The 14893-nt window shown below is 30.0% G+C and overlaps 2 protein-coding genes across 8 annotated transcripts in view; one reads left to right on the top strand and one right to left on the bottom strand.

Annotated features, from left to right (window-relative positions):
- Crk (Crk proto-oncogene, adaptor protein) overlaps nucleotides 1–14893 on the bottom strand; it is a 189858-nt gene that overhangs the window by 84960 nt on the left and 90005 nt on the right. The window contains exons 1-2 of one of the 2 annotated variants that reach the window (XM_080148233.1): nucleotides 13418–13607; nucleotides 13132–13230 (exon numbers count right to left, since the gene is read on the bottom strand). The exons of the other annotated variant lie outside the window; for it this stretch is intronic. Of the exons in view, the coding sequence (XP_080004359.1) occupies nucleotides 13132–13230; nucleotides 13418–13476 (158 nt within the window). The 5' untranslated portion in view covers nucleotides 13477–13607. Of the gene's footprint in view, nucleotides 1–13131; nucleotides 13231–13417; nucleotides 13608–14893 lie in introns of those variants that run through there. 2 annotated transcript variants of the gene reach the window in all.
- LOC145306215 (uncharacterized) overlaps nucleotides 1–14893 on the top strand; it is a 191770-nt gene that overhangs the window by 33365 nt on the left and 143512 nt on the right. The window lies entirely within an intron of this gene.

Here is a 14893-nt window from a genome sequence, read left to right on the forward strand (position 1 = left end):
GTCAAATAAAAATTATCAAATATCTCCATATGCAAATAATATACCTAATTGTATCATAAAAAATTCAATATTTTTGCTATAAAAATACTTTATCGGTATTAAGTTAGATTTATTGTAAAATCTTGAGGAGGAAATTTGGTCTGTAAACTTATAATAAGCGGACAAGCCCTAACTATACAGTAGCTACACTTCTCAAAATTTCAAGATGTAAAAAAGATCTAAATGTGTAATTTGTCGCGTAATTATTTTAAAACAATTGGATTGAGATACATTAATTGAGGTCACGCCTGGGAAAAATAGAAAAAAAATACTTAAAAGTGGTACAGCTTCTATGTAATTATGTGTATAATTCCTAAGAACGTTTCCGTCTGTCAGTTAAACATCGTTCAGAACGCATTCTTAATTGTTTATATAGTATCTACGCAGCATCCATTTGCAGATTATCTATTTATCTGATAGAGAGAGGGAAAAGGTGAAAAAGAACTTATTGTTGTATGTTGCTGTGCTACTTTGGAATTTTAATTGTTCTCCATTTATTTTTCCCTTACACCAACATTTAGTGTCGACAAACAAGAATGATTACATACATAGGTTAGCTGTCGAACATAGACAATTATATCCATAGATAACACAGCTAAACTATACATCAGAAGAAAATAGTAAAATATATTCAAATATAATATGATTATCTTCAAGAATATCTTCAATAAGAAAGTAACCTCCACAAAACCGAAGCTTAAAAATCAAGGTTGGAAAAACGGACATACTGGGTAAGCTATAAAAATTGGAAAGAATTTTAATGAATATAATAGATTTGAAATCTGCATAAAATCTTAAGGATTTTTTATAAAATTCGTTTTTTATATAATTCATTATTTAAAAGCGCAAATCCAATTTAAGTTAATAAATTTTGACCAATAGGATAGGTGGATTGGAAACTACCCGCGCTCTAATTGGTTGAATGATGTACGTCACTTAAGCTTCTCCAATCAGGGCGCCAATCACCAATCACAGATGTCAAAATTATTTAACTTAATTTGTATTCGCGCTTATAGATAAAGAATTATACAAAAAACAAATTTTATAAAAATTCCTTAAAATTTTATGCAGATTTCAAATCTATTATATTCATTAAAATTCTTTCCAATTTTTATAGCTTAATACTGGGTTATGGAGCCGATGTTTAGTAGTCACAAATAAAGTAAGAAGGTAAAAAGAGAGTTAGAACACGGGATAAATAGAAAATCACGAAACCTTTATATATAAAATATATCTATAATACAAAGTAGAACGATGTCTGTCCGTCTGTCCCTAAAGATCTCGGTAACCACTGAACCGATTGGATTCTACTCTTCAGGGTATATACCTATTGGTCCTGTGGTGGTTTTAAGCTATTTTTTGGGGCCACCCCCCCAAAAAACAAAAAAAATCAACCCCCAATTTTTTTTTTTTTTGTAGGAGATATCCTTAGTCCTTTGTAGAAGATTTCCTTTGTAGAAGATTTCCTTTGTAGAAGATTTCCTTTGTAGAAGATTTCCTTTGTGGAAGATTTCCTTTGTAAAAGATTTCCTTGGTCCTTATTTTTTTTTTTTTTACGAATTTCACCTTACACTTTTTTTGATCACCTCTTGGGGCAAAGCCCCTAGAGGCTAGGGGCGAAGCCGCTAGTATTAAATAAAGTGTGTTACTTTTTTATATGTTTCATCATTATTTTGCCACAACTCAGTCAAAAATGCTTACAAAACATACCTTTTTCGACCTAAAGTACTCAAATAGTTCCTTTACAAGCCCCATCAATCAGTTTTGAGATATCTCCATATTTCAAGGAAAATTGACAAAAAAGGCAAATTTGGGTGTTACCTTTTTATATGCTCAGATACCATAAAATCAATAAAAAAATACTTATTTATACTTTTCTCTCATTTTTAAAGTTTGATTCTGTTACAGTAAATATTCTTGAAGGGATTTATGCATTAATTTATACAGAAACATAATATTTGGTGGAAAAAAATTGTATCCAAAAGTATTCCATTTGAAAAATAAGTAATTCAACCCCCATTGCCCTAGAGGACAGCTGCTTACCTCTAATGTTCATGGTTTTGTCAAATACATGTTAAAGAAAAAATTTAGCCAAAAAAGTACATAAAAAAGTATTTTAATGTGTTAGAAAATTAAATTGTTTAACTTCAAATTTGGGGATGCTGACCTTAAAGATGCTCTTACTGGTGGTGATGGTGACCCGGAAGGCATTGAAGTACATGAGCATTATGGCAACACAACTATTGATCTATGTTTTGATTTTTATATTCCTAGCAGCCTCCAATCAAGAGAAATTCCTAAATGATTTTTTTATTCTCAAATTCATAAGGTAAATAATGTGATTTTGAAAAGTTCTTGTTATATTTTTTCATTGGAGGCTGCTAGGAATATAAAAATCAGAACATAGATCAATAGTTGTGTTGCCATAATGCTCATGTACTTCAATGCCTTCCGGGTCACCATCACCACCAGTAAGAGCATCTTTAAGGTCAGCATCCCCAAATTTGAAGTTAAACAATTTAGTTTTCTAACACATTAAGATACTTTTTTATGTACTTTTTTGGCTATTTTTTTTCTTTAACATGTTTTTGACAAAACCATGAACATTAGAGGTCAGCAGCTGTCCTCTAGGGCAATGGGGGTTGAATTTCTTATTTTCAAAAAAAAAATTCTTTTGAAGATCATTTATTTCCACCAAATATTATGTTTCTGTAAAATCAATGCATAAATCCCTTCAAGAATATTTACTGTAACAGAATCAAACTTTAAAAATGAGAGAAAAGTAAAAATAAGTATTTTTTTAAAGATTTTATTGTATCTGAGCATATAAAAAGGTAACACCCAAATTTGCCTTTTTTAAAAATTTTCCTTGAAATATGGAGATATCTCAAAACTGATTGATGGGGCTTGTAAAGGAAGTATTTGAGCATCTTAGGTCGAAAAAGGTCTATTTTGTAAGCATTTTTGACTGAGTTGTGGCAAAATATTGATGAAACATATAAAAAAGTAACACACTTTATAAAGAAGTTATGGTAATCCTATCATATAAAAGCAACAGGATGCGTGTCTGAAGGTGTGTGTGTTTGTACCGAAAGATCTCGCTTTTCTCTCCTTTACAGTGATGCTTTTTACAGATCCGGGGAAAATTGTTTAGCTATTAAGTTTAAGATACTTATAATTTAGATAGGTAGACATTTAACATTTTGATAAAACGTATATGTACTTGTCGTTAAACTATACTTTGCGGTTTTCATTTATTTTTAAATATACTTTAAATTGATATAAGAATCTTAGTTTTTTTCCCTATATATTTTATCTTTTCTAGAAACCAGCTAAAAGAGCAAATTTCATAAAATATTAATCTTAATAGCGAATAAAATATCTACTCAAAAGGCTAGCTAAAGCAGTAAAGCTTGTGTGTGTATTTACTGGTCTGTATGTATATCAATGTTTGATTATGTGACAAAAAAATTGGTGAGCGATGTGCTTTCAAGGCATTAAGAATACAGTGGTAACTATAACACTAAGTAGAACGATGTCTGTCCGTCTGTAGCTTAAGTATCCGCTGAACCGATAAGGCTTATTTCTTGGGGGTTGCGACACCCCCACCATCCAAAAACAGGAAAATACCCTCCCCCCCAATTTTTTTGTAAACAAATTCAAATATAGGGGATGGGAAAACCCACACCATTACCTGGGGCGAATGACGCATGGAAAAAACGTTTTTTTTTATAAGCTTTGCTACTAATTCTGTAGCTATTTGCAGTTTGAAGAAAACATATTATTTCTCTTCCTCCTACCCTGACCTTTAATTTTAAACAATTAACATGTGAAAAAATACTTCAATCAAAAAATTCAGCCAAGTTTAAACATCAATTATTTTTGGAAAAATTAAAGTTTAAATGTACAAAAGACAGTCTGCGTATACTTCCTTAAATTTTCACAACCTCATTGTGTTTTATTATTCGCAAAAGGACAAAATTATGGCACAGTAGCGATTATTTTAGGGAGAAAATATGCTGGTACTCACATTTTTCTATCACGTTTTCAAATCAGTTGGAGTAAAAACTTGTAAGAAATCTTGATTTGTAGTGTCCAAACTTTTCAAACTACTGAGCCGAATAAAATCTCCATTTCAGTGAATCTTCATATATATAGGTAAAGGGATGGTTAATTTTAGAATCAAGTCTTGAGATAGTTTTAGGCTATTTTTCTGCTCTTGCCTACGTCTTCGAAAACAGAGCCTTAGATGCTGTAATAGTGAATAACAAAAACTTCAAAGACAGACACGACAACAAATATTAAAATAATTTTTCTTCCCCTCTACAGCATACTAAAGATATAACTTGTCACATTACTTACTTACCTAAAATAATAGATTAAATTTAATTGTTAAATTAACAACCTTAGGTTTAAAGAACCAACAAAGACGAGTTGAAACTGGTAGTACAACTCTAACATGTCTTATGGATAGCCAGTCCCTATCCCTGCAAGCAAGGGTTGGAGGGCTTGAATGGTACACTATCATTATGAAAGGATATGCCCAAAAGTATAGGCATGAATTAGCGGTAGCTTTAAGGAAGTTGCATATGTAATATGTATATTTCTTTAAAATATGTTTTTATAAAAAGGCTAACTTTATATTAGCAAAGTAAAAAAAATACCAGATACCTATTTATGATTCAATTTATTTCAATAATTTTATTTTAGACAAAGGTTACATAGTCTAAATCTAAGCAATTATACATGTTGCAGTCAATGATTTAAATACATATAAAACGTTTACACTATTGTTTTGGTGTACTGAAGAAACACTATTTCTTGACATAAACAAAGCTACTCATTTTTGTAGGGCCAACTACTAAAGTGCTAATTTTTTATTTCCTTGTAATTTTTTTTGTAAAATCACCGTCCCACTCTTATTTCAAATTCTAAAAATGTTTCTGCCTTCTCTAACATTGCATTTTAGTGAATTTTCATAATATTCCATAGCCAGTTTCAAAATCATTTGACAGTATTGCTAAGCCGTTTTAACATAAATAGCCATGAAAATTATTATTACCAGGGGTAGTACCTATTACTATATTTTATAAGCTGAACTATAGTTGCACTTATGTAGGTTTTAAAGGAAATGGCAACTAATTGTATTAACACTACATACCTTAGAATTATGATAGGGTTCCCAGGACCTTTAATTCCTTTCTGTCCCACACAATAGTAGGATTCACCAAGCATATAGCCTATTGTGATAGTTTAGGCAAGTTTAAATTCTTTCCAAGTTATCAGGGAGTAAGGGAGGGGACAATGGATCGAATATTCAATTTTTAGGAGTCTCAGACTTTGGGGACTGGCTTAAAGGGAATGTGCAAGAATTTAGCAGTTTCTGACTGAGTTTGGGGACTTGCGCATGAAATGCCGCTACTCATTATGTATGTTTTGAATATTGCAGACGGGGAGAAGGGATAAGGGAAGTGGGGGGAAGGGAAATAAACACTCGTTGTGTTAGTTTGGAATGTAGCAGATGGGGAGAAGGGAGAAGGGAGGTGGGGGTAAGGGGCAATGGAAATAAACAGAATAAAAAGGGGCAGTCATATTCTTGCTAGCAGCTGGCCGGGTCCAATAATCTTTTAATATAAAAATCACACCAAAAAACCTCAATATATTTCATCAAAAACAAGTTGTGATTTCACTTTACATGACGCTATGGAAATCTATTATTCAATTAACAATCCCTTTATAATTTCCTACAAATTTATTGGATTAAACTGGATTTCATGCCCTTTCTTTGATAACTCTTATATTGAATTAATTGCCCATTGTCCCCTCCTTACTCCCTGCCAAGTTATTGATACAATACAAATATTAGGTGTTCTAACCAAATGAAAAAAAAACTTAAATAAAAGAAAAAAATAATGTAAAATTAAAAAGTTATTATTCCACGCTTAATCATGATAAAAGATACATAAATAACTTTTAAAGATGACTGTGACGGAAGTATAGACAGTGAAGCTGACTGATATAACCTTATTATAAAAAACCTATGATAGGTTCCTAAATTATCTGTTCTGTTTTGCATCCAAACTACCCCTTAAGTCATATTTTAACCTTCCACTGCTATTTTGTACAATTTTTTTTATATTTATCTCTGTTCTAAGATATTTTTCAAAGCCCACTGCAAAGAGTCGAGTTAATCAAGTAATTAAAGGCATCTGAAACTTTATTTTCATATATTCTCATGTCACAAATCTGTTGTTTAGGAACATAAAATTATTAACATGGAAAGATCGTGTTTGCCTCAGCTTTCCAGTAAATTTCTTATGGAAATCTTAATCAAGGAATTAATTTATATCAGGGAAAAGGGAAAGTGATTCTGACAAACAATTCAAAGTGAAAATTGTCCCACAATCCCATTCCCTTATTTCTCCCTTTCTTTCCAACTTCTCTTCAGTTACATCAAAAACAAGTTTTATGCCAACTCTACGCCAACAAAACATTTAATTTACGGCAATTTGAAATGGAATTGATTGGCTGAATAGCAGCCCCTAGCAGGAGACTATTATTCCAACATTTTAAATTCTAAGAATCTAATGAACTATGCTATAGACACAGAAGCAAGTTAAAGGGCGAATATAGGTTTGATATGATATGAGCTTATATCAAAGGTGCCATTGCATAGTTTTAGAATATCTATGTTAAATTTAAAAATTCAAAAAAATCCTTAAGTAGATTTTACAATTTTCGTGTTTTCTTCAACATATAATAAATGAGATGGCCTACAAAATCGTTTATTTTAGCCCTTTACAAGACTTTTTTTGACTAGTTTTCTTAAGTTTAATTGATTATTTGATTGGCATGCATCTTAAATGATAATTAAAATGTTTATTTTATTTAATTATATAGTATTTTATTCAAATTTTAAATAGCATCAAAAATTTTGCTTTATAGTGCATTATAAAGATAAATATTAAGTTTTTAAATTTATTTTCTCTACTAAGATTTTAGATTTATTCATGATGAATACAATTTATTTATATAAAAATATATAATATGTAAAATATATTTACCCTTTGTAGCCTGGGTAAAGACACAAACATGATGCAACTTTTAGCAAACAAACATAATATTTTAATTTTGAAATATTTTTTTTAAAATCAGTTTTCAGCCCTCCCTTTTTCAATGTACTTTTACAAAATTATGTTATGAAAAATTAATTTGATCAAAAGTAAAAGTTGCAGCATCCTTTTTTTCCCCATTCCTTTCGTCTTCATTATGACTATGATTGAACAAAAGCTTTATAATACAACCTTCCGACGCAGCCTTGTGTGATGCAGGGATGTTTGGATTTCTTAGGGAACCACACAAGTTACGCAAATGGCGTAATTATATCAACGAATCAGTTCGGTTTTAGGCTAGAAACGGACTTATACAGTTAAATATGTCAATGTCTTTAAGTTACTTGTAATCTATATAATTGCACGCTTGAAATAAGCCCATATCATATCAAACCTATATTCGCCCTTTAAGGAAATGTGCTTATGAATAATAAACAAATGTTACATGTACTATTATTCATATCTAACATGGGAAGTGAAAAGTATTCTTAAACATCTACTCTATAAAAAAAATGTGCTCATGACATCTACAGTAAATCCAAAAAGCTAAATATTTAATACATATTCTTTTTTTTTATATTTCATTGTAACTACAAATATCATATATCTTAATACTTATCCAAGTTTACAGAGCTAGGGTCATTGTAATATTCTATATTTTTTTTCAGATTTTTTTCCATGTCCCTCGTACAAGAAAAAACGTGAGTATTAGTTAAGAAGGCCTTTTGTGTATGGACAAGAATAAAAATACACATGCTGGTAAGCTAATACCAGATTTACAACGACATAAAAAGATATAATATGTAAAATATCTTGACATGTTGATAATTCTTAATTCTTATTAATATGACTGCCAACTAGAAAACTTTTTAGCTTGAAAAATCATTAGAAACAAACAATCTCAAAAATTTAATAATATTCTATACTCAAAATTTGTTATTTTTAAAAGAGGCCCATTACACCCAAATTTATTTATGTAAGACTAAATTTCAAAACTTAACAATATGTACAAATTCATATTTTATTCATAATTCAATACTTATATAATTTACAATATATTTGGAAAAATTACATCAAATCTCATAAGGCTAACCATTCAAGGAAACAGACGTCTAAATAATAGAAGACTATAAAATAGTACTAGGACAAACGCAGGAGTCCCAAACGTCGGAGTGGACAAACGCAGGAGTGTTAAAATATTAATTTTATTACATATTTCTATACAGATTAGGTTAGGTTAAGATATGAATGAACAAATAAGCCCCCCGCAGGGGTTAGGCATTTAAAAAACCTACAAGATGGTCTAAAATAGGTTAGGTTAGGTTAAGTGTCCACTCCGACGTTTGGGACTCCTGCGTTTGTTTAGGACCTAGAAAATAATCAGGTAGATTATTGTACACTAAAGAGCCCTAATTTAAGAAAATATTATGGAATCATTGATTAAAACAAAGGAAACTAACAAACAAACAAGCCTATGAGTAAACCACATAACAGTAATACTTAAAAGAAAATTTAGCTGGAAAAATAAAATAATAAATGAATTTAAATCTTTAAGTGTGTCTATGTGGTTATTTGTATCAGTTTGTTAGTATATTGGTAAGCCCAACAGTTTCAGATAATTGGCTAATGTTATTACAATTTCAAAAAGTTTGAAGTAACAGTGTAAATTACAATTGGGCAGTCTTACTGTTAGAAATACTAGAACAGCTGTAATTCAAATACGTCTAAAAATACTTCATTGAAACAATTATACTGACTATAAAGCTACTATTCTAGTATACATATTCTATGATGAATTACAAATAGTATATAAGAGTGGTACATCTGTAAAATATTAACAAATATATTAAAATATTGAATTCATATGAACATAACATTAGCAGTTATATATATTTACATTTTATAAAACTAATCCTTTTAAAGCTAAATATGCCTTTCATCTCTGTTTCCTTTTCAGTTTTATTTAAAAGCATTTGTGTTTGCATGTAATGAGAAAAGGGGAAGTAGGTTGTGCTAAAATTCCATAAAGGTGTGAGTTTTATGGCTTAAAAACAGTAGTAGAACGATAATATTCACTAAATATGTGTATTCCTTATTGAATAGAACCATATCAATTTTTTTTTATATATTTATATTTAGTAAATATTGTCGTTATACTACTGTTTTTAAGCCTTAAAACTCACACCTTTACGGAATTTTAGCACAACCTACCTCTCCCTTTTAATGAATATGTTCCTTTTTATAAACCTTTTTACTAAAATTTTAATGAAACAGAAATGCTTGAAGTTAGGACTGGAATTTGTGGCAAAAAAACACACTAATTAAAAGATATCTGCACATTCCATATTTTCAAACCCAAATAGATTACGAAGTCCCTCTTTTCTCCTATGCCTGTCTCCCTGGGAGAGTGAGACCTCAAAATTCTTGCTAAGTATAAAAATAGCCAGCTGTTGGTTAATATTTATTTAACAAACACCACAAAAAAGTTGGCACAGATATGAGAAGTGAGAAAAACCACAAAAAGTCCCTGAACCATATTTGTATGCTAGAGTTGGAAAATTAAATTTTACTTTCATTCGGGTTAAGTTAATCTAAATATACATAATACATTGTTAAAAGTGAATCTTTTCTATAATTAAGAGACGGTCAGTCTGTCTGCCTGACCGTAACAGTTAGCTCTTTTCTGTAATTTAGACATGTTAGCATTGTCTTATCGTTTTAAACTATGTATCATAATTCCTATAATAGTTAGGTACGATTTAGAAAGTGTAGCAATTCTATAATTGCTACCAGAAAATCCATACATCCCTTTTAAATTATGTTCATTTTTAACCTTTTTGACAACAACATCATCTATACTTTTAAGTCCTATAAATGTAAGTATGTCTTTAAACAGTATTTATTCAATTCCAACAATCTACAAGTGTTAATGTTCACTTGCCCTATCAGAGATTCGCTTTAATGCATGTTGTCATCCTTTTTTTTACTACATTTAAATTTCTTGTATGTTCTTTTAAAAGATAAAAAACAATTTATGGCATATTGTTTATTGAAATTAATTAGTATTTCATATTACCAAGAAAAAACAATTGGAAAACATTAAATACACAAAATTTGACTCATTATTCAATGTTCATTACAAAGGCAAATAATAGAAATGGTAATTCAATCAGGAATCTAAAGGGATAAGACAATGGCCGATATAATGATGCACTCCCCCAATGATGATAGACAAATTTACCCCTTCTGTAGATTAAAATATTAATGGTTGAAACGTTTGAACACTCAACTTAATGAACGAACCTATAAAAAATTCGCTGAATTCCCCAAAGTTATTGAGCCAATGAATAAGAAAACGTTATTATAAAACTTTGGGGACTAGTGTAATAAACAGCCCCTTATCCCCTATCTCTCTGTAATTCAATACATCAGTTAAATAAATACACATAAGCACATATAATCTACAAAATTAATTAATATTTTCTCAATTAATGCTCATTTTCATAATACCTATTATTAATGACTTGTGTCAAGTATGTTTAATAACTAAACATACAATATCATAACTGTAGTAAAACAAATTCTTTGCTTATATAAAACTAAGTGGCGAAGTACAAAAATTATGGATAGACAATAGACACTCAAAAAAATGAACTATAGAGCAGTGTCAAAAAAATAATCATTAAACAAAAAAACTAAATCACGAAACCTTTTGAAATTAAAAATGTGAAAATCTAGTAATCGATCTAGCAACCCAACCAATAAACAAGTTCTTGTGGGAATGTGTAAATTGGGAACTTATTTTCTCAATGGCAATTTCAGAAATCTAATCTTGAAAATATGAAGAATGTGAAATAATGAAATTGTTTAATCTCTGAAAATTTTAGACGTATATATCTTGAAAAGAAGCCGAGAAAATCACGTTTCCCCCGAAAACGTTTACGACAGATATACTGATGGACGGACATGTCAAATTATAGTGTAGATTCGCTACTAAAAAATATTTCTATGAAAGAACCATTGTCATTCAAGTGTTAAACGTCACAGAATAATTTCAAGAAATAATTTAAAAGTTTTGATGTAGTAATAGAATAATTTATCAAAAACTTGTAAAAAGTTTCTATTTTTAGATTGATTGTTTTGAAAACTGCTAAATTCAATGCTGTTGAAAGTAGAACTAGAGCAAAATTGATTGATTTTTCTTGAAGCTATAGGCCTAGTTTTGTGATAGGATATTAGTGACTTTGACCCTAGCCTCTAAAAAGATGTCCTTTTTTAGGGGGTGGTAGGGGGAGGGGGGGGGGTGTATAAGGGCGTTATGGGGAGGTTTAATTTTCAGAAAGGGGGTTTATCTTACTCTTACTTAAAACCACTGTGTATATTCTCTTAAAAGAGTCTACTAGCTCAACTTTTTAGCTAGAACTTAAGCCTAAGACAGACACACACATAGTTCTATCTTGTTATCCTCACTGGTACGCCCCTAGCTCATTGGATATAAAACAATCATGGGACCTATGTGAGGCTTCCCTAAATTGGAGAACAGTGAGTAGCAAGACCTTAACAGACAAAGAAGACAACTTTAATACTTAATATCATAATATAGATTAGATATACTAGATGGGAGAAACAAACTATAGAAATTATTCAATACTTTGATATTCATGTACCAATTTTTGGATTTAATTGGAGATAATACCTTACACAAAAAACAGTGACTTAAAGATATTTTTAATGTCTGATATGGATAATTGAAGCCAGGAATAACATTTTTTATAATAAACCTGCTCTTCATAAAAAAATATTTGATGATGTAAACTAATCCATTATTTACTAAGTATATTTGCGATAACTTTTATTTAATGAAATCTTCCAATTTTTAACCTGTACAAAACGGCCTGCTTAATTGCTTCAAGATCCATGTCAGATCTATATAGGAAATAAATGTCTATAAACGAGCTCAAGTTTTCCAAGGACTATTCGTTGAAAACTCATAGTGCTCCAATAATCCATAATAAACTCTCATTGCCCAGAACTATAAGACCCATTATTTTACTTTATTAAAAACAAATTCATTTTTTTTCATTTCATGTTGCTATTTACATTGTAATGAAGTATTTAATTTCTAATCATAAAAAAGAAAATTTAAATTTATGATATAATAAATTTTAGAAAACTCTGTTTTAAAAGAATTCAATTGTGGCGACACTTTGTGTGTTCAAATATTGAACTAAAATTGTAATCATATAATAAACCCTTTGGTGATGGTAATGTAAAGAAAAAAATATAATATAAAAGATCTTTTTAGGATCATTTAAATTATTAAATATTTACTTCCGTTTAAATAGTAATGCCGGGTGAGGAAAATAGATTTATTGAGAAATATATATGCATATAGAAAACTAGCCAATAGGGAGATAGTTATATCGAGCCAACTCTAGTTTTATACTATTAGACAAACAAAACTTTAAATAAGTGATTCAGTGACTTAACTAGGTAACCAATAATCAAACTAATACTTTGTTATCAAATAGCTGCATAGAGCAGTTTCTAGGGGAAGGTAAGAGAGGTCAGGGAAATAGCCTAAAACCACCCCATGACAATTATAAAGCTTTACTAAAAGTACAACTAATTCGGACAAATATTTTCTTTAGTGCAGAAAACAAAAGTTTACTACTGTATTTCCTAGGATTTTGTGAGATAAACCTTTTTACTGAATGAAAACCAATGAATATTTTTCCAGTATGGTTTGAAAACGTATCCGCAGGATTAGAACCGGTTCTCAGCCATATTGAAAAATCATGTATCGCATCGTATTACAAACAATTTTCTACAAAAACTAAAATTAAAATAAAAACAGTTTTGTTAGTCCAGGACTTCAGCCACTCCGGGCTAACAAAACTGGTTCTATAATATGGTTTTAATATCTGTGGAAAGCTGTCTATAATTTGATGCGATAAATTACTATGATTTGATAACTTACTTTTGTTTGTGTAGCCACTTGTGATGAAGGATCTCTGAAGAAATTCTGTAGACCGACTCTATCAGAGCATCCTGACTGTCCCTGTATAATTCCCCCCGACGGTTGGGACATTAAATCAACAGAAATAACCCCTTTAACCCTACAGGACTTACTATGATCCTTCTTGACCTAACCAAAGCTACACTAAAAAGATTATATCTCACCCCTACCCCTAAACTATATAACAAAATTGTTAATAGCGAAGCTACTTGATAACAGTTTATCCGTTGGTTTAATAGTTCCATTCCTGATGTTGACTTTAGTGATGTTTGTTGGCATCATGTGGTTCAGAACTTCAGAAGTCATATTTATAACTTTTCGTTATTTTTAACCTTTTTAAAAATCACAATATCTCTCTAGTCACTTAGGTATACTTTTCTGTTTGATTTTCTACATAGCACAATTAATTCATTTTAAAACATTTTATAATTTTTTTGAGAACTGAAATTGGAAAATTGTATTATTGGTTAGAATCATATTTTTCTGGATAATATTTAAGTCCTTGAATTCTGAACAGAATAAAAATGGATGACAAAATACATCAAAGCGAAGCTAGACAAATCTGAAGGTAGGGCAGCTTTTTATTTCTTATCATCTAAAGGATCTTAATAACAAATAGTAGAACAGGATAAACAAAGATTCGTTCAAAATATCTATACATGTCTCTGTGGGTTTGCGTCATACCAGAGAAAAGAAAAACTTTAGATAACTTTACAACAATTTCTGGCTATAACTACTTGAATAAAATGTCATTTTTTGAACTTTAAATATTTTTCAATATAATGTATAAATTAATGTTATTCAATTGAATATAAACGTAAAGCCATTCTAAAATTTATTTATGTTGGTCTGTCTGTCCATCATGCAGTTTTGACGTCAGTGAAATCATAATGGCAGATAAATTGACCTTGATAAATAGTAAACATTAAAAATCAATCTTTAGTTTAAATTGTACAATACATTGATATACATCCCAAAAGGAAATAATAATTATTTCTCGCATCGTATTATAATCAGCTTTCCGCGGATATAGAATGTACAATTATAATATTAAAGCCAGTTTTTTAAACCCCGAGGTGCCGAAGGCACAGGCTAAAAAAACTGGTTTTAATCTTATGATTGTACATTTATATATTCGTAGAAAGCTGGATATAATACGATGCTAGACATAGTTTTTTCGTATGGATAAGAACCGGTTTCTATCAACCGGATTTAAATGAATACGAGAAACAAAATTACCTTGTCTGAAAATAAAGATATTGGTTAGAAACTTTGAACACTTGCTAGTTGGAACCAACCAATCAAGATTATATAAAGTACCCAAAGTTTTACAGCTAAAGAATGAGAGAACATGTTTATAAAACTTTGAGTGCCAAGAAAGAGAGGGGTAGGTTTCTGGTAAAAATCCGTAAAGGTTATGTGTTATAAGTAAAAAACAGTAGTAGAACGATAAAAATTTATGTTAACTTTGTAAATAAAATTTTTGTCTATAGTTCTTTTCAATAAGAAATACATATATTTAGTGAATATTATGGTTCTACTACTATTTTGAAGCCATAAAACACACACCTTTACGGATTCTACCAGAAACCTACCCCTCTCTTACTCCAATTAATACGTTTTCTTTCAGCAGATAAGAAAGGCACAGTGCTAATCAACTTCGCTACTGATAAACGAAATAGTCCTTGCTTTTTTTTGTTAAAAGCAGACATTAAAATATCTA

The sequence above is a fragment of the Acartia tonsa genome, chromosome 14, assembly GCF_053477335.1.
Source record: "Acartia tonsa isolate MP-2025a chromosome 14, ASM5347733v1, whole genome shotgun sequence".
Classification (NCBI taxonomy): domain Eukaryota; kingdom Metazoa; phylum Arthropoda; class Copepoda; order Calanoida; family Acartiidae; genus Acartia; species Acartia tonsa.